The 21,043-nt window shown below is 38.9% G+C and overlaps 1 protein-coding gene across 2 annotated transcripts in view; it reads left to right on the top strand.

Annotated features, from left to right (window-relative positions):
• Positions 1-19,493, top strand: part of LOC148853944 (methyl-CpG-binding domain-containing protein 9-like) — a 38,092-nt gene extending 18,599 nt beyond the window's left edge. For both annotated transcript variants that reach the window (XM_088941454.1, XM_088941455.1), the window contains exons 5-10: positions 4,729-5,034; positions 9,948-10,280; positions 11,677-11,775; positions 12,454-12,888; positions 15,690-18,071; positions 18,663-19,493. In XM_088941454.1, the coding sequence (XP_088797580.1) occupies positions 4,729-5,034; positions 9,948-10,280; positions 11,677-11,775; positions 12,454-12,888; positions 15,690-18,071; positions 18,663-18,905 (3,798 nt within the window). In that variant the 3' untranslated portion in view covers positions 18,906-19,493. The remainder of the gene's footprint in view (positions 1-4,728; positions 5,035-9,947; positions 10,281-11,676; positions 11,776-12,453; positions 12,889-15,689; positions 18,072-18,662) is intronic.
• The last annotated feature ends 1,550 nt before the right edge of the window (positions 19,494-21,043 follow it).

Raw genomic sequence — 21,043 nt, 5'->3', positions numbered from 1 at the left:
CGGTGCTTTAGATCTATCCATCGAGAATATTGCTTCATGTATCTCCTCAATAGTGAATGCTCTTTCTAGGAGGTTAACTTCGGATTCTGGCACTCTGTCCCACTGTAAATCTCCCAATTCTGCCAAGTTTTCATTAGAGGATGCTAGGATTGACTTAAAGCGATTCACAAAGCATCTTTCAATTTACTCTTTTGCAGTTATCACTCTTCCATCCACCTCTACACTGGAAATTTGGTTTTTCCGTCTTCTCCTGTTTGCTAAAGAGTGGAAAAAACTGGTATTTCCATCCCCTTCCAAAAGCCATTTACATCTAGATTTTTGCCTCCAAGAAATCTCTTCTTTTCTTAGAATCTCTTCCAATTGCACTTTTAAGTTCCATCTTTCTATTCTATCATCCACCCCACACTCTTTCTGGGCCTCCTTTTGGTCCACTTTCTCTATTTTCATGCCTTGACCTTTTCCTTCATTCTTTTCAGTTTCTTAGAGAATCTCACCACTTTATTTCTAGCCCTAATCCCATCTTTTGACCACCATTCTTTTAACCTTTGCAAAAAGTTTTACTCATGTCAACCGATATCAACATCAATAGATACCTATCTATTATCTATATAGCTAGATCCATCGGAATAATTTGTGAATGAAGTGAATTTTTAAAATTGAATAAATAATAATAGAAAATTGAAAAATCAAAATTTTTAATTTCGAAAAAGAAACTCATGTCCGGTTCTGCAGTAGAGATGGAATTGAGAAACAACCATCAACTATAACAGTTCATCACGTAAGAAAGGACTCACCGAGCTGGGATCACTAACTAATACTAATATAATAGAAAATAACTGTCTTTTCTGTATACTTTCTCTGGTTCCGTTGCTACCGCGGGCCTTAGGCAATCGATTGGATCATATAGATATCCCTTCAACACAACATAGGCCATCGAAAGGATCTCGGACGACCACCAAAGCACGAAAGCCAGGATATGTTTTCAGATCTAAAAGGTGTGGGGCCACCAATAAGATTTTCTTGGTAAAGACTTAAAGGGCAATGATCAAAAGTCACTCTAGGTAGGGCTTTTAGTGTCAAAGTGGCCCACAACTCTTTCCAATCAATGGAGAACAAGAATCTATCCAGTTTTGAGCACACTTGGTTTTCTTGGATATTTGACCAGGTGAAAGAGGCTTGTAACAAGGTAGGCTCTTTTAGTTCTAGGGACTCAATCAGGGAACTGAAGTGTTTCATGCTAGACGTTAAGGGTTGGTTGGGGTTGTTTGTCTCATTTGTATATCTTATTACATTGAAATCCCCACCCAAACACCACGCACCCTCCCATATGCCTCTGATTACAGCTAGCTCTTCCCAGAATGAGTTCCTCTCTCTATATGAATTCGGCCCATACACATTAGTCAACACCCATTCCCTTCCATCACTCATTCTCTTGGTTTTTTTTTGATACTGAATATTGTCCTATTAGTTCCTCCTGATAGTCAACTTCCTCATTCTTCCACATTGTAAGGATTCCACCCGAGGCACTCCACGACGGGGCAAAAGACCAACTTAGACCCCTGCAACTCCAGATACTTCTTATCCACCTTCTATCAAAGTCTGAAAGCTTTGTCTCCTGTAACATGACTGTAACCGGTCTCTCCTTTCATATCACATTCTTGATGATTCTCCTTTTCTTTGCACTTCTTAAACCTCTTGCATTCCAGCAAAGCACTTTCGTTCCACTCTTTTTTCCCCAACCCTAACTCAATCCCAAATCCTATTCTCCTCTTTTCTTCTCCCTTTTCCTATTTACAGTCTTCTCATAGGATACACCACAAGCTAGCCTTTCCACCTCATTTATTATTCTCTTCCTTTTTTTATCATCTTCTACCCCCTTTCTAAGATAAACCTTTCCTTTGGCGAACTTCCTTTTGTTCCTCTCCTTTTACTTTGGGTATCTCTCTACAGCCTTCTTCTCCCTCATCTAAATGGCAGTCTTCCTTTTCCTTCTCTTGGGTACCTGCAATACCTTCATTTCCCCCATCGTCCTTTTCCAAATGCATCACAATAAACAATTTCTCCTCTATGTCTTTTCCTCCTCGCCCTCCTTTTTTCTATTGCACATGGGTCATTATCCACTACCGGTGACGTTTCAAGAGCTGGAACTGCAAAATCCAAAGGCTGAAGGTTACTACAAGGATCAAAATCAAATGAGTTTTGATGGTAAAGTGGGGGTGAAGAAAGAACTGGATTGAGAGGAAGGGGAAGAGACTCCCTGATCTTGAATCTGGTTTTCACCGATTACTCCAAAGACAAACCCAGATGGTTTGGGTTCAGGTACAGTGTCCATTTGAGCAGCTGGGGGGAGCTGTTCCTCGAGTGGTTCCAAAGTCGGTTTGCAATGGATACCCGTCTCCACAAAACTGCTGTCCTGTCTTTGTTCTTGATTTGTATCTATTTTCTTCTCTCTCTCTATGAATCTCCATTAGGCCTTCCACTTTCCGTAGTAAAGTTACCAACCCCCAATCCTGTATCTCCAGAATCTCCATACCGGCATCTTCAGAGAAGAGCAGTTCAGTTCCAAAAGCTTCAGAGTCTAAAAATTTTCAGGTCTTTGTCGAGTTGATGCTACCAATACTTGACAGCAGATCACCATCGTCTTCTTCCACATCTCTTAACGTCTCTCAATCTGAGTCATCTTCAGAGTCTCCTTGCGAGACCCTATTGTAGCGAGGGTTCGGCTTCTCAGGTGTCGTGGAGTTATCTTCAGTTGCCGGCCTCCATTGCAGCTTCAACCTAGTCGCCGAAGTCTTTCCCACAGCCGGAGGAAGAGGGAGGGGGTTTCTGATCACCGTTCCTGTTTGGGGATGAGTTGAGCGGATAAGTGCACTTGGGGGCGATGATAGACCACAATCATCGTCCCCCATCGGCGCAAGGGACCTTTGCGCATGACTTTTAAAAGGGGTGACCCAACTTGAAAATCCTGGCCCAAATTAAACTTCTGGATCGGGTTATGTAGACCTTGGCCCGACTTTTCATTTGTCTTTGTAAATTGAGCGCGAGGTGGCCTATTTTTCAATTGCAGCACCTCAGCATAGGATTTCTTTTGGGCCGTTGGATCCCATTCGCATTTTTTCAAAAAATCTCCCTTAAATGCCAAGAGTTCTCCTTTAATCTATTGCCCAACTTTTCAGTTTCCATAAACGTCTGGTCAACTTGACCTTTCAGACGGTCCACCCAGCTCTCGCCACATGGCCTCCAACAGTCCACATCATCATCTTCTTCTACCTCCGAACTGTTCCACAGCCTTGCTTCAACTTTCGACGCCAACCACACCTTTCTCCAACAGTCATTCATGAAGATGTCCAGACTTCTTGGGATTTTTTCCAATCTTACACCTGCAACTTTAATCTTTGCCGCATGAAGGTTTTGCATGCAAAAACCTTCCAAGACCCCACCACAGGCCACTGCTATCTTATGGAATATGTGCTCCTGCCAGAGGTTGAAGGGTAAACTTAACTATGGTCTTCTGCGAGATATTCAGTTCGTTACAGAAGGGCGATCAATTTTCCACTGCAATCTGGCCAAGTTTGGTTTCAAGGACTCTGCTCAGTCTGAAGTTCGGCCATGTCAAGTATTGCCTTATTCTTTTCAAATGGGATGAGGGTGATTTTCTCCTTTGGCTGAAGCGTCTCCAGTAGAATTTGCAATACTTCTTCCCAATCCTTAACCTCTGTTTTCTCTTTCACAACTTTCCTCTTAAACCAGTCCCCATTCCTTCCATCCCATATTATTTTTGAACTCGTCCGTTGAAAGTACTGTTATAGGTGTAATCTTTTTAGTTTGCTTTTGCTGGTTTTTTTTTTTCCCAGTTTGGCTCTCACTTACCTTCCCAGATTTTTGTTCTTTTTTCATAGTTTGCTCTTCAGTATTCGAGAACTCCCATTTATTCTGGTTGAAATCATCAAGTGCACCTGTGACCATCTTCCTCCCCTGTTTAGCTTGTCCCTCTGGAAGGCATACTAACTGTTTTCTCCCTTTGCCAAAGAACTCTGTTAGTAAAATAAATCCTCCATTTCTATTCCTTCTATTTTCTACTGTGAATCTCTTCCCATTGTTTGTCGTTTCATTTCCCCACCCTTGTATTCTTTCTGCAAATAGAAGACCATCTATGAAACCTTTAAACCAGTCCACTACTTCTGATTCCATTATGATAGTTGCTCGTCGGTCTTCCCTAATTTTCAATAGCGTCTTCCCTCTGCTTGTTATTTCCTCCATAAGGATCTTCTTCTTCTCTAACTGAAGTATTCTTCTCCATTTTGTTGCCTGAACAAAACTCTCCATTTCTTCTGAACTTCACTGCACCTTCTTATCAAGTGTGTTCTTCAGCTACGAGGTACCATCAGTCCTCCATTAGTGGACCGGAAGACATCATCCTTTTCATTTTGGTTTCATAAACAAAGGAACTACTTTTGAAAAATAAAAACAAAAGAAGAAAATCATAGGTACAACTTATACTATACCAAATTACCTATTTAATCTCAAATACAAAGTTAAACCATTAGAACATTGGAATGAAGTTACCTTCAAATAAAACTTTTCTGTTTTTGTAATTTGTACTTGATATTGATTCTCAATTATCACAACTTGAATCTGTTGAACACCTCTGAATTGTAGATATTAACTCTTATCTGGTTTATCAACAAACATGATTGTATAGAAGTTACTAATTTGTATGATTCTCAGCTGCTTGCAGAGGCTATGAAACTAGTTTGCGGTTCTGTGAAGAGTGATAATGAAATTTGGACTATGGACTACAAAAGCTCCAATGCTATTGGATCTTCTGAAACAGTAATGTTGAATGGCAGTAATATCCCCGAGTGGGCAAAGCTCCTCGAGCCTGTCAGAAAGTTACCCACAAATGTTGGAACCAGGATTAGAAAGTGTATTTATGATGCTTTGGAGAAAGACCCACCAGAATGGGCAAAGAAGATCTTGGAGCATTCAATCAGTAAGGATGTTTACAAGGGCAATGCATCAGGACCTACCAAGGTGCTTCCTTATGGTGAAATTTATATTCTTCAGAACAATTTACAAAAACTATTTCATACCAATAAATGCTGAAGTGTATATTTCATTTAGTGTGGTACTTTTTGATATATGCTCTGGCTGATTTCTGGTGCGTTTGCTTTGCATGTCATACATTGAACCTTGATTGCCAGTTGTCCTTACAACTACACATTCTGGAATTTCCCATGTATGCATTTTCCTTACAATTTATGGCTACTCTGGTTTTATTGGAACAATTCTTCTTCGTCTTCTTCTTCAACAACAACAACAACAACAACAAAAAACTAAAAAAGGAAAAACATTCTTAACATGCCATGTGAAAGAGACAATTTATATGCCAGGTTCACCCTGGTGTTTCTAAAACGGTAAATACCTTGAGGGTGAATTTGATTGGGAAAAGAGAAACAATATAGCATAACCTTCTAATATTTCACTAAGTTTTGTACCTTACTAGAAAATTTTGAGCCTTTAGAGGCAATCTTCTTTGAGGGCTATCAATGTTCAACAGCTTGGTCCGTCAACATGGCTCTCCCTGCATGACATATTAGTTCACCCAGCATGGTTCTATTACATAGAGTCTCTGAACTAGTGTGTCATACGTTAGTTCACCTAGAATCAGATTGTACCACCTTTAATTGGTAGGATAGGTTAGGTTAAGAAGGCTCTCAAGGCTTAACAACAAGAACTGCATGTTTATCCAAAAATTGTGATAAGTTTCAAATTGGGGAAAATAGATCTTGAGTTGGAAGTTCACAATGAAAAATTTTAGGTAGGTTTAGTTTAGAGTAGAGTTGTAGGTGGCAACTAAATCACAAAATTACAAAAAAATAATCTGCTTTGTGGAGATGTGATTCAGGATCTTATGATTTATGATATGATTCACAGTTCGAGTTGTGAATTCTTAAGGATCTATTCAAATATTGTGCCTGAATCCTTTTCTGCTAAAATATTACAATTATTGTTTGAATCCTACAATTTGTTTTGTGAATCTTTCAAATCAATTCAATGAAGACATACTTCTCTACTTCGTTATTTCTTTGTTTTGTTTAATTTTTTCAAGGGGGTTTTGTTTTAATACCCTTAGTAGAATATGGTTTATTTTGGATATTTAAGACCTATTTTAAAACCATATTGAGCTTACTTTGCATTGTATGTTTGTTTTTTGTTTTTTTTTTGATAAATGAATGGTAATTTATTCAAAGATAATAAAGTGATGTTACAAAACAGACTGTCCGAGGAGAGACACGAGCTAGTTCCTCTGCTCAACAACAACAAAGTATTACTTTAGGCTCGGAAAAAAAAATTACAGAGCTGCCCAGAATAGAAGTTCCCTTGATACCCCTTGCTTAGCTAACCCATCCGCTATGTCATTAACTGTTCTACCCACCCACTGAGAATTAACAATCATGTTCCTTGAAAACCACTTAACTTTTCTCATAATGTCCCTGTAGCACCAAATAACTGAATCTGGATTTTTTAATCAACCCACAACAACTTTGGAATCTCCTTCAATAAGCAAATTCTGAACTCCTAACTGATCTGCAATCTGAATACCTTGTACCGCTGCTAGAAGCTCAGCTCTAATAGAGTCTCCTATACCCACAGAGCTGGAAAATAAAGCTAAGATATTGTGTCTTTATCTCTCAGCACCCCTCCTATTCTTGAAGGGCCTGGATTACCTTGGCTGCTACCATCAAAATTCAGCTTTGTCCAGCCTTCAGAAGGAGGTACCCACACTGCTGGTACCCTGCTCTTCCTTGTACTGCTACTAGCCACAACTATCCACTTCTTCCATGTGTCATCAAAGGAGTATATTTTAAAGGATTCCAAAGATCTAAGCCAATGGATTGTCCTGGTCAAAATGCAGTCCTTTACGTTCTGATTATTTCTCTCATTCTCTTGGAAAATCCTTGCATTTCTTTCTTCCCAAATTGTCCACAGAGCAGCAGTTCTAATGCATCTCCACATTGTTTTACCAATTTTTGTGGGCCACACAAAGTAGGAGGGGTCAAAGAGCTGATCTACAGTTGTAGCCAAATTCCACCTGCACCCAAACATGGCAAAGATTGATCCAGCTTCAAATAGCATCAGAAAAGGAATAGGTTAAAAGTAAGTGAAAGCTATCATCATCATTTACTCTGCAAAGTACACACCAGTTAGGAGACAAGCACATGGAAGGCCTTCTCTTCTGCAGTAAGTCTGAAGTGTTGATTTTCCTATAGAACACCTCCCAGCAGAAAATTATTATTTTAGGAGGTACAGGTGTAGACCAGATCTCCTTAGCTGGAAAACCCAACTGTTCCAAGGAAGAGCAAAGGGACTTATAAAAGGAGGCACACGTGAAGTAACCTTTTGGATTAGGGGACCAAATTCTTACATCAGATCTGAGAGGGTCCAGACAGACACTTCCAAGTAATGACAAGAGGTCTGAAACACAAGAAAGCTCATGATCCCTCAAGCCCCGACGAAACCCAAAGTCCCAATTCAGAGAGGAAGGAGAAATAGAAGTTGGAAGAAAGTGTGAGATTGCTTTATTCTTGTAACAGCAAAGGGAATAAAGAGAAGGGAAACTGTCCTTAAGGGAAAATTTGCCCATCCAGATGTCTTCCCAAAATAAAACAGAAGAACCAGAATTGACATCGTACCTGATAAAGTTGAGAAAAAAAGGGAGGATACTCTGAATTGCTTTCCAAGGAGTTGCCAAAGTGGCTCGACGTGATACACCAATATCCCATCCATTTTCCGAACTGCCATGTATACTCTCTATCACCTCATACCACAGTCTCTCCTGTTCTAAGGGCCACCTCCACAACCATTTGCCTAAGAGAGCATTAATCTTCAAAACTAAATTCCCTAACCCCAGCCCACCCTCCTCTTTCTTCCTGCATACTATTCCCCAGTTTATTAAATGATCCTTTTTATCCTCCCCTGGCTCCCAAAGAAAAATTCTCGTTAATCTCTCAACTTCTTGGCCTCCCTAACGGGAATCCTGAACATAAAGAAGTAGTATACCATCTAAGGAAGCTTTCAGTAAGGTTATTCTACCCCCTAATGAGATGTAGTTCCTTTTCCATGAGGCTAACCTTTTCTCAAACTTTTCTAAAACCGGGGCCCAAAAGCTGCTCTCCTTAGGGTTGGCTCCTAGAGGGAGACCTAAATACTGTAAGGGCCAGGAGGAAATGGGACAACCTAGACACTCAGCCACAGACTCAATAACCCTCTCATCCAAATTCACACCCACCACACAACTCTTATCCAAGTTTATTTTCAGATTTGAAACTCTCTCAAAGTGTTTTATCAGAGACTTAAGATTCCTGACTGTTCTCCTATAACCCCCTTCAGAAAAGGTTATTAGGTCATCAGAAAACTGTAAGTGGGTCACCTTGATTCCACTTTTTCCTATCTTCCAAGTCCAACCTCTCACTACTCCTTCCAAGTCTGCCTTAGGAATCAAACCACTGAACACATCTGCAACTAGGGTGAAAAGGAAAGGGGAAAGGGGGTCACCTTGCCTTAATCCTCTAACAGCTGGGAAGAAATCCTTAACTACCCCATTAACCAAGACCGAAAAATGGCAAGAACTTATGCAGCCCTTTATCCAATTACACCATCTAGCTCCAAACCCACAACATCCTAGGACCTCTAATAAAAAACTCCAATCCACCAAATCATAGGCCTTTTCTCGTTAGCTATTAGGATTTGATCTGTTATTTGTCTCCCTTGCACAAATGCTCCTCGGCCTAAAATCTTTAGGATTTTTTGCTTCTTTCTTCTTAGGGATTAGAGCTATGAAAGTAGCATTGACTCCCGGGCTTACTTTGTTGTTGTCCTCAAATTCCTTAAACACAGCACAAAGATCTTCTCTTACCACAATCCAACAGTCTTGATAAAAACCATGGTGAATACATCTGGCCCAGGAGCTTTGGATCTGTCCATAGAAAAAACTGCTTGCCTAATTTCCTCTTCTTCAAAGTTTGCATTGTATGCTTGTTAAAAAACCATTGTGTGGATTAATTGATTTTCACTCAAAATTGATTATATTGTCTCAGGCTTCTGGTTGAAACCTGAGATGATAGGATTCATGATTCAATTTTACTCACATTCTTTATGATTAATGATATGATTATGATTGGATTGTTTTGATGAAATTTGGTTGGATGAAGCTGATAAAGACCCATGTACTGTGACCTAATATGAAGGCATTTAGAGGTGGTTTGGCACAAAAGGATGAAAATTACAAAATTGGGAAATTCTACATATTAAGGAAGCAATGAAATAATGTATTTTGGGACAAATATTAGGTCTTTATGGATGCTGAATGGGTGCTAGTAAAGCCTTTTACTTGGTCCCTGAAGGCTGATTGGTGCTAGAAATTCGCTCAAATATCAATAATGATGTTTTTACAAAACTACACATACAATAGTCTCTAGGGTCACCCAACCTCCTTAAACTAAGAAAAGTCAGAATCTAATAAATATTCAGAAATTTCCAGCTTTGACTCTTTGACTCCTGCATCACACCCCCTCTCTTGGTAATATGTTCAACCACTGTTGATGAGTGGGAGGACTGTGAGTTTATTTATTTATTTAGTTTGGAGGAGGGGGTTTTAATCCCCTTGAATGAAGGCTTTGCCAGTGGCAAAGGCACATCTGTTGAGGATGCTGGTTCAAGTGCCTGCTGGTGCTGGAGAAGGCTCTTATTCTTTCAATGTTTGAATATCCGGTTATTTCCTGGATTTGTTTGATATCTTCTAAAATGCACTTTGTGCCATGTTCCAGTGAAAGTTTGACTTCTTTTACATGTTATAATTGTTTTTTTTTTTCCTTTTGGATTATTGATTTCCTTACACTGAAACTGTTGTTGAACTTGGGTGTTTTTTGGTTGATTGGGTACAGAAAGCTGTTCTCTCAGTGCTGGCAGATGTGTATGGTGAAAATCTGCAGCAGAAACCTGACAAGGGAAGAAAGGGAAAGAGTATTAATGTGTCAGAGATTATTATGAAACAATGTCGTAGTGTGTTACGCCGTGCTGCTGCAGCAGATGATGAAAGAGTTTTCTGTAATTTGCTGGGAGCAACACTGTTGAGCCCTAATGATAATGAAGATGATGGTATTCTTGGATCTCCTGCCATGGTGTCTCGGCCTTTGGATTTTAGAACCATTGATCTAAGGCTTGCTGCTGGGGCCTATGGTGGATCACATGAAGCTTTCCTTGAAGATGTTCATGAGGTATATTCCCTTTTCCTGTTTTCATCAAATTTATTGCTGCACAAGATTTTCTCCAGGATCTTCTTTAACCTTGCAGTTCAACCACTTGACTGAGTTTGCCATATTGGTTGCCTTACCATTGTCTGTAAACAACCCCGCCAAGTTCTTTAAGTTTGGGTTTGTCAAGCTTAGAGTTCATTGTTGGTGGCCTTACCTTACCATCTCCATTGAGTCTATTTACTGTTACAGCAAACAGCAGGCAGCTGACCACTCAGGGACTGATGAAACAGTCCAAAAACTCAAAAAAAAAAAAGGGTGCTAATTATCCACTGGAAAAGATTCCAGAAAATGAAGTAGTGCTCCAAAATCGTGAAATCACTTCAAACCTAAAGGAAAATATACTGCTAATCAAGCATTCCATAATTCATTCAGGAAAAAAAAGAAATCCAGAGTGCAGTCTAGGGTTTGAGATATCATAAACTGATTTTTTTCCTAATTTTGGAGTAGAAAATCCCAACAAATCTTCATAAATCAAGTGCTATCTGCTCGTAAAATCTCCTTAATTTCCAGGATGTGTGTATATACGATTGTTGATGTCATCAGTCTGTAGAGATGACACCAGCAGGTTATCATTGGTGATGAGACAGCAGCAGGTACTTTGTTTTGATACCATGATGCTTTATATGGCCATACTTGTGTGTATGTGGTGTACGAGGGTTGGCCAATGTATTCATGTGACCTTCAAACTATTTATATTTACTAGGTCTGGAGAAAAAAATATACACCCCTCTATGAGAATTAGTGACAGATCTGTATTGAATACACAAAAATCCAATTATACCCCTATAACTCAATAGCTCAATGGACCTTATTTCAAACTTTGGAATTCCCAGTTGAAAATCCTACTTTAGCTCTGGAGTGCTAGGTTTAAACTTTGTCCACAAGCTTATTCTATACACAGACATATTGGCTGCTCTGTGAGTTAAGGAGAAGGTCCAATATGCTTTCCTCCTAACCTATCTCCTAATTGGAACTATCAATTTATATATTTTGTAGGATTTAATATCAATATAAGATTGCTATTGATGCTAAAAGTGTATGGTTTCTATTTATAATGGGAGGAAATTATTATATAGCATGGTGTTTACAATTGAGCTAGCTCATTGTTGCTCCCCTACAACTCCTGATAGGCTCCTGATGCTAATTAGTGATGTGATAAACCATTTGATAGGTTGGTCTTGGTCATGGACTAATGGGAGATTTTTTATAGATATTTCTGTATCCTTTATTTAAAAAGATTATGGGGGTAGATTTCTGTGATTTTAGCTATTTTTCACAAGGTTGATGTTTGAATATGGCTTGTGGTTGTTTATTTTGATCTTGAGCTGAAAAGTGGATTTGTGACCTGATATGGCAGGTTTTGCATAATATACGCACTGCTTATGGGGACCGCCCTGATTTGATGCAGTTGGCTGAAGCATTATCCCGAAATTTTGAATCATTGTATAAACAGGAGGTCTGTAACTTATAGATTTTCTTCTCTTTTTTTGCTTATACAGCGAAATTCAGTACTAAGCCACTAACCGTCATGTTATATGATATTTCATGTCATCTTGCTTTATCTCTCCATCAGTCATCCATGAATAGAAATTTAGAATAGAACACCCATTCATTGTGCAAGTTTTAGCTCTCACCTTACAACAGTTCATCTGTCTCAAATGAGTTACAAATCTATTAAAGAAATTAAATAATTCTTCATCTTGAGAAGGGTTACCATTAACATATCAAGAAATTTCACCAATTATATTGAGGTATACTGTACATACATATGTATAAAAATGCAGTCTTACTATTTGGTTGGCTTATTACTTGGTGGAGTGGATTATGTGGTTTCTTTTGTCTGGCCCATGGACATACATCACTTAACTTCATTGGTCCATTCACAATCTTGTCAGTGCTATTTTCACTGGTCTGCTTTTAGTTGAATATAGTAGCAAATTTTAAAGCATTTAACCATTTTTTTCACCTATGAATCAAAGGATATTTATGTAAACCAGGATTTGTCCTTGTCTCCATATATCAATGCTGTTCCATCTAGTTTTACTCATAACCTCAAATTGTTGTCTATATCTGTGTGTGTGATTTCATTATTTGCTTACTTGTGAGTAACCATGGACTTCTCTATATGATACAGGTTCTCTCCCTTGTCCAGAAATGTGCAGAAATTGCAAATGCAGAAGGTTTAAGTACAGAAGGAAAGAAAGAATTGGATGATATTCTTGTGTCTGCAAGTGAGATTACTAAAGCGCCTTGGGATGAGGGTGTATGTAAAGTATGTGGCATTGATAAAGATGATGACAGTGTCTTGTTATGTGACACTTGCGATTCAGAGTACCATACTTATTGTCTGAACCCTCCACTTGTAAGGATTCCTGAAGGAAACTGGTATTGTCCTTCTTGTCTTGCTAGTCAATGTAAGACCCAAGATTCATCACAACATGCCCAGGCAACCAGCCAGCAACGATGGAAGAGGTATCAGGGAGAGGATACTCCCCTTTTCTCAGATATGTTGATTCATTTAGCAGCTTTGATGGAAGAAAAAGAGTACTGGGAGCTCAGTGTGGAGGAGGTTTGTCCTTAGTAACCTTATTCTTGGTGCATTTTACATTATGATGTTGATCTTTTTGAAGTTTCTCTTGTCCTTTTCAGGCTTATCTTATCCATGTCTCTTTGGTGCATATGCCCACTACTTTAGTGCCAAGATATGTTACATCATTTTTATGCACTGTGTCAAATGTAGGACCACACTGTTGTCTTCTTTTCATGCAAATCTAGTGATGTTATAATGCTCTCAGATCGTATTATGGTCATAATTGTTATTCTGTTCCCACCATCTTACTATTAAAACATCTTGCCCTGCCATAGATATCTCTGTTACCATGGCTTGAAAATTCCCTCTATTTCATTTTGGTCTTGTCCATATACATGATTGGTATCCTTTGTATCTTTACCATTTTTTTATAGGTCTTTGTAGCTTTATTTGTAGCTGATAATTCCCAACGAAAGTGTTGCCTGCAGATCACAGTTGCAAGAAAACCTGGGGGGAAGGGGTGACAATGGTTCCAATAGAAGGGGGATTCCACCTCCATGCACAGACTCCAAGAGTTTTTTTTAAGAAACTGCTTCATTCCTCCATTGGTTCACTACAAAATCAGAGAGAATGCAACTATTTGGAGAGGGGTAAAGGTTCTCTTCACAAAGAAACCTTAGCCGTAGCTTGCTACTCAAGCAACTTAATAAGATGAAGCTCTAAGCAAAGTAGAAATGCACAAAATATCTCACCTTCTTGCTGAAATTCATTAGCTGTCATCCCTGCTGAACCACACCATTTGATGGATTCCCCAGGAAATCAATCAAACTGCTGATGTTTTAGCAAAGCAAGGCTTGGGAAGGGATTTTTTTTGTATAGTGCTAACACTTTGCCATCTTAGTTGATCCAGGCCTTTCTTTTTTGTTTTCCTGGCCTATTTGTACATCTGTTATGTACTCCCTCCCCTTGAATAAAGTTATCTTTCTCTTAAAAAAAAAGAAATGCACAAAATATCTCGTGATCATCTTCTTGAATATTCCTTCATTGTCTTTCAAGGTTCTTGTAGCATTGGGCTAAAAAATTTCCTGAGAAGGTTCATTGGCCTTAAAGCATTGGGATTTGCCCCAAGAGGTCTAGGCCGCTAGAGAGATTATTGGACCTGCCTAGGTTGAAGTGAACATTATTCTTCCTTGACACCCTTTTCTGAGGTTGTCTTGTTGATGGAACTGGTGTACCTTTTTCAGGGCCAAATTCTTTTTTTTTTTCCAATTTTTTCTCTTTCATTTTTATTTTGCTTGTTTTCCCCTTCGCAATAACTCCCCCCTCCCTTTTTTTCACATTACTTTGTTGAATTTTTAACTTTTTTTCTTTTTCTGTAAGTGATGCATTGGGAGGAGAAGGATGATCCAAAAATAGTGTGTATAGGATCTTTCTTGTCTTAGTGATTGCCAACTTATTTTTTACTTATAATGGTGAAGTATGGGACAGGGAACTCAAACTGGGAGCCGGGTGAATCCAATCTACCTTATGGATGTGCAGTGTGGAGGGGTATACAGAAATCAGCAAGGTATTTAAGATGGAAGTAGATGGGTCAAGAATTAGTTTTTGGCAAGAGGTGTGGTGTGGAAGTTGCCCTCTCAAGGATAGATTCCCAACATTTTTTGAAATTGCTCTCAATAAGGAATGTTTGGTCTCAGAGATATTCTCACAGGAGTGAGGGGTAAGATGTTGGTGCCCACTTTTAGAAGGAATCCAAATGATTGGGAAATTGTAGCTGGTAGATACTCTAGCAAAACAGGGAGTTGATAGACCTACTCTATTTTGGGCTAAATTGTAGCGGTCTGTATCACAACAGTGGGGTGATTGATCTACATAATCTGGCCTTATCTGTATATCGTAAAACACTGGAGTGCAGAGTAAATAAAGAAACTGTAATCTGTTTTCAACTTAATAAAAAGCTAATTTCTCTTTTGCTGATAAAAAAAAAAGATCAGGAAATTGAGCAGTGGGAGGAACTGATGCAAAACTTAAGTACAGTCAGATTGGACAGTGCAAGAAGTGATAAAAGAATTTGGGTTGGGAGAACTCTGGGATTTTCACAATCAAATCCTTTTATAACAGAGTTTGCAATGATAAGGCAAATTTTCCTGAAAACAGGGTCCTGAGATCTGCAGCTCCCCTCAAAGTTTCTTTATGTAGGTGGCGGTTTTGGGGAAGTGCTTAACATCTGATAACTTATCAAAGAGAGGGTTGGTGGTGGAACCTAGTGGATGTGTGGTGTGTGGTGAAAACTCTGAGGGGGTGGAGCATCTTTTCATGCACTGCAGTTTTGCATGGGAGATATAGATGAAATCTTTGAGGGTGTTTGGAGTAACAGCTCTGTTTCCCAAGAGACCTGTTGGTATTACTATGGACTTGAGATGCGTGTGGTTTATTGAGGAAAGGAAAGGTTTTCCAGCAGCAGTATTGTGGTCAATTTTGACAGAAAGAAATAGGAGGCTTTTTGAAAACAAGTTCAGTACAGTAGTTACAGTTTTAAAAGGTAGCTGGGGAAGGATATACTCAATGGCGGTGGCACAAAGTTATTCGAGAATATTACCTTATAGCTCTTTTATTTATTTAATCTTTTTTTTTGTATGAAATTAGTCAAAGTGGAATTTGGGTTGTACAAAGAAAATACTTGCCTTGTCCAGTACCTAATTGTGTAAGGCTTTGTACATGTTCTGATTATATAATGAAATACTTTACCTTTCTCTCACAAAAAAAAAAAGGAAAACTTATTTTTTACTTGTAATGCCAAGTTTAATGTTCCTTTATGGCTTTCTTTATCTTGGGTGCAGAGGATCTTCTTGCTAAAGTTTTTATGTGATGAGGTGCTGAACTCAGCTGTTATTCGTGAACACCTTGAGCAGTGTGCTGATGTATCAGTAGATTTGCAGCAGAAATTACGATATCTTGCCATAGAATGGAGAAACCTGAAATTAAGAGAAGAAATTCTGGTTGCCAAAGCTGTAAAAGAAAACACAACCATGTTTGATGGAGTAAGAGAACCTGGATTAGAAGGGATGGATACTGTACTTGCAAACTATGGTCAACGGATTGGCCAATTGAATGCTTGGTGTAACAGATCCAACTGCAATACTTCTTTCTATGGTAATTTGTTTCAGCTAGAAGATGGTTCTGAGGGGAGTGGACCAAATGATCTCAATAAACCCCCTGGTTGGTTTGATTCAAAATGCATTACAAAGAAAAATGACAATAGTATTAGAACTACAAGCATGAAGCCTAGAGATACTGAAAATCGCATGAAAGATGCTCTCCCTGTTATTAATAACAGTCTAATTCCTGGAAATCCTTTTTCCTGTGTGGTTTCCACCAAAAGAGATGAATCTGACCTGCAAAATGAGCAGCCACCGTCAACTCCTCAGAAACTAGAAATCAATAACTTGGGTAAAACAAGTGATATTCAAGATGATATGAACAGAAAGTGTGAGTTGAGTACCGAAAGGAATGGTTCTATTCTGCCTGTTCTTGATGTTCTACAACGACCTCGTTTTTCATCTGATACTAGGAGAAGCTATTTGACTGAACATTATCCTATGCATTTGAACTCAGATTCTATATTCCCTGGACATCACTGTGGTGTCCAACCAGATGTTGAAGAAGCACAAACCTACAATCTTGAGGTGAACTCTCTAAAGAACGAAATTTCGCTTTTACAGGATTCCATTGCCGGTGTAGAATCACAGCTTATGAAGGTATCTGTGCGGAGGGATCTTTTGGGTAGGGACTCTGCCGGACGACTCTACTGGGTTTTAGCCAAGCCTGGACAACGTTCTTGTTTGGCTGTTGACGGGAGTGCTACTGCACAACAAACACAAAGAACTGTGGAAGAGCACCCGGATCTGTTTGCAAATAATTCAATTTTGAGGTGTTCTCTTCCATTTCACAGAGGTGTCAATAGTTCAAATTCAAATGCAAATGAATATGATGTTTGTTTTCGGCATTCTTCGTCTTCTTGGGTTTCCTATGAATCTGATGCTGAAATTCAAGAACTCATTGGGTGGTTAAAAGCCAGTGATCCAAGAGAAAGAGAGCTGAAAGAATCCATTATACAACTGAAGAGATCAAGACCTCATGGCTCCCAGCAGTCTAGAAATCCTGTACAGGATGAGATTCATTTGACCTCATCAAAGTCCTTGGATTGTGAAAAAGTGGTGATTACTGATTGTCTTATCACTAGGGCTGCTAACATACTGGAGAAGAAGTATGGTCCTTGCTTGGAGCTAGAAACTTGTGACATGCCCAAGAAGCGTGGGAGGAGAGCAAAAGTAGCTTATGAGGAGAGAATGTACAGATGTGAGTGCCTTGAACCTGTATGGCCATCTAGACATCATTGCCTTCTGTGCCACCAGACCTTTTTCACTGTTGTGGAACTTGAAGTGCATAATGATGGAAAGTGCACCTCAGGATCATTCGCCCAAGCTAGCAATAAGGAAAATGATGATCTCTATAAAGGGAAGGGGACACGTCAGGAGTGCAATGAGGAAGTAGACATATCTGAGCTATCAAAGAGTAGGAAGTTTGAAATCAATTCTAGGTTGATTAAATTTCAGAAGGGGGTAGCATGCCCATATAATATCGATGAAATCAGTAGTAAGTTTGTCACTAGAAATTCTAACAGGGATCTGGTGCAAGAAATAGGACTTATTGGTTCAAATGGGGTTCCTTTGTTAGTCTCATCAACTTCTCCTTATCTTATTGATCCTACATTAATGTTAGTCCCTATCCAAAAAGATGAAACTGATCCAGGTGCCAAGCCTGCAGTAAAACGGCTAGTGTTTTCACAAGAGAATGGCATTGCAGACAATGTGAACCATAATGATGGTGTATACGATCTTCCCAAAGGTTTTGCTGCCACTGGCATCAGTGAGTCACTAAAAACTGTAGGACCCACATATGAATGTATGAATCATAGAGATTCTCTATCTTGTTTAGATAATAGAACTGCAGACCTGGAGGTTGGTCACTGCTGCATGGTTCCTGAGTCTTCATTGAGACCATTGGTGGGAAAAGTTTCTCAAATTTTAAGGCGCCTCAAAATTAACTTACTTGACATGGATGCTGCTCTTCCCGAAGAGGCCCTGAGACCTTCAAAAGGGCAATTAGCAAAGAGATGTGCCTGGCGTGCATATGTTAAGTCTGCAGAGTCCATATTTGAGGTAAATTGAATTCTTTCCTTTATTTGGTATTCCATCATTTATTATGCAATTGGAATTTAAATTGCTCATCAGATTTTGTAGACATATTTGTTATTTTCAATTTTTGATCTGTAACTAAAATGGCCTATCCATCCAACGTTACTCTGTTACTCTGCCTGCACATTTACTAAGAAAAGTAGTTGGTATTGACGAGAAATGATGACTAAAATGTATGTATGCATAGCAGTACTTATATATGAGGGTAGTATTCGAGATGGAATCCACCTCAGTACATCCATACATGTAACGTGGTCAGACATGACTCACATTCATGTAGACGGGGCATGACATTCAGTGGGTCCACCCTAGGGACACAGCTGGGTCGTGCATCAACTCAATTGAGTTGATGGATGCAAGAATCCAAGCTTCTCTTGCACACCATTTACCACTTACATCTTATCATCCATAGAATGTGATTTTCCAGGTTTACTTATCACTATGTATGTGCTAGGTGAGACCCATTGGACAATTATTTGTTATTCTTTTTTCTTCTCTTCTTAGTTTCTCAAGAGTTGAATGAAGTTTTAACAAAATATTGATTTATTCTTGCAGATGGTTCAAGCAACTATCATATTCGAGGACATGATTAAGACAGAGTATTTGAAGAATGATTGGTGGTATTGGTCATCCCTATCTGCTGCCGCCAAGACCCCTACTGTTACCTCCCTTGCTCTTCGAATATACACACTGGACTCCACCATTGTTTATCAGAAGGTTCTACCCACTTTGGATCCAATAGACAATCCAAAGCCAAACAACAAACCGGGCAAGAAAAGGAAGGATGCAGAGGGTTGATCTTGAAAAGCTTGCATGTCTTGTTATCTGAGGACTTGAACCAAATCTAATATAATGCTCTGTGGCAATGTGAGGTGGCAGCAGGACGACCTTGTACAATGTGAAGGAAACTTCAACTTCATTGTGGTTTGTGGGTCCAAGGGTCATTGAGGATAAAGATGGAAATTGGGGAAAGTTACTCACACTGTTGCCTCCTTTTTGTACATATAAAGCGTTCGTAACAGGCTAACACACTAACATGGATGTTGGATCAGGAAGAATTCGTTGAAGTGAGCTTCTATGGAGGTTTGAAGAAGCATTTTGAATGAACTGCAACAGCAGTAATTCGGACGTATTATTCCGAGGGAGGATGATGAGACCACCCCCCTAAGAGCCAGATCAACATCCACATACAAAGGGAGCCAGTGTATAAAATAAAAAGGAAAAGAAAAATGAAGATTAGCAGATGTAATTAATATATTTCATTCTTTATATATGCTTTCTTCTCACCTCTTGTTTTTGTTCATGCTCTTTTCTCCGCTTTATATGTCCCTGACGAGTAGTGTTTTTCCCAAGAATGAAAATTGGTGGTGGCAGCTATTATGCATCATCCTGTTCCTGTATTTGTTGCCAGCAAAAAGGCTTGCAGGTTCAATTGGTTAAGTAAATTCTGCGTATTGTTTGGAACTTACCTTGCTTCTTTCACATACCTCTTCTAGTTCTAATTGATTTTTCCGTTCACTATTTACCCTAACAGCAAGAGTTCTATTTATTTTCTAATTTCTTGCCCCTTTTATGGTGGACCTCAGCAAGTTGCCTAACACTATAGGCAATATCAGGCCTAGTAAGTGAAAGATAGATTAGTTTTCCCAAAGACGTTGATATCTGTCTTTGTTAGCTAGAGGATCATTCTTAGAGATCTTATGCTTCCAATTCTTCTCCAGTGGAGTGCTAGTTGGACGACAACCAAGCTTCCTGGTTTCATTCAACAGATCTAGGATGTATTTTCTTTGAGAAATGAAAATATCAGTTTTGCTTCTAACAATTTCCATCCCAAGGAAATATTGAATTTTTCCAAGATCCTTAACTTTGAACTCAGATTGTAGTAGGCCCTTGAGATTTGTAATCTCATCATTGTCATCACTAGTGATTACCATATCATCAACGTACACAATCAAGATTGATTTTTTTCCATCCCTTGATTGTTTTAATAATAGGGTTTGATTTGCCTATACTTGTGTGTATCCAAATCTTTTCATAACTGTGCTGAATCGAGTGAACCATGCCCTAGGAGATTGTTTTAACCCATATAGAGATTTTTTCAATTTACACATTGATCCTGGTTTTTCTTTGTCTTCGAAGTCAGGAGGTAGTTTCATGTAGACTTCTTAATCAAGAGTTCCAATCAAGAAAGCATTTGAAACATCCATTTGGTGCAATTTCCAATCTAAATTGGCTACCATAGACAAGAGAACCCATATAGAGTTCAAGTTTGCAACTGGTGCAAAAGATTCTTCATAGTCAAGCCTGTATGTTTGCTTATTCCCTTGAGCAACCAAACACGCATTGTATCTCTTTATTTTCCCTTCCAAGCCTACTTTCATCGTAAAAATCCACTTACACCTCACTAACTTCTTCCCTTCAGGCATGTTTACAACTTTCCATGTATTATTGTCATTTAGTGCCTTCATCTCTTCTAAAACAGTAGCATTCCATTTTGAATCTCTTAAGACATCATATATATTTGCAGGAATTGTTACATTATCAAGTTGAGATACAAATGCCTTGTGAGTGATAGATAAACGGTAATATGACAAATGATTTGAAATCGGATGTTGAGTACAAGATCTTACCCCCTTTCTTATAGCAATGGGAACATCTAGATCATCAATTGTAACAACACCTCTTTGTGAATCTTGTGGTGAATCCGCCATAGGTTCCGATGATTGGTTTTGCTGAGTAACATGGGGCCTCATTGAGTAAATAATTAGTTCACTTTGTTGTTGGACTAACCATGCTTGTTAGTCAAGTTACTGTTATCTCACTGACATGGTGAGCTTTGGAGGTTTCGAAAAGTTATGATGAGTTTAAGAGAATTCATAAAAAGTGATTGTGGATTTTGAACAATTACCCTTTAACAACTATATTTATTTTCCGGA

The sequence above is a fragment of the Nelumbo lutea genome, chromosome 4 (assembly GCF_056320005.1).
Source record: "Nelumbo lutea isolate HS-2025 chromosome 4, American lotus-T2T, whole genome shotgun sequence".
In the NCBI taxonomy this organism is placed as follows: domain Eukaryota; kingdom Viridiplantae; phylum Streptophyta; class Magnoliopsida; order Proteales; family Nelumbonaceae; genus Nelumbo; species Nelumbo lutea.
The sequence above is the reverse complement of the archived record's forward strand: the minus strand, read 5'-3'. Positions and strand labels throughout refer to the sequence as shown.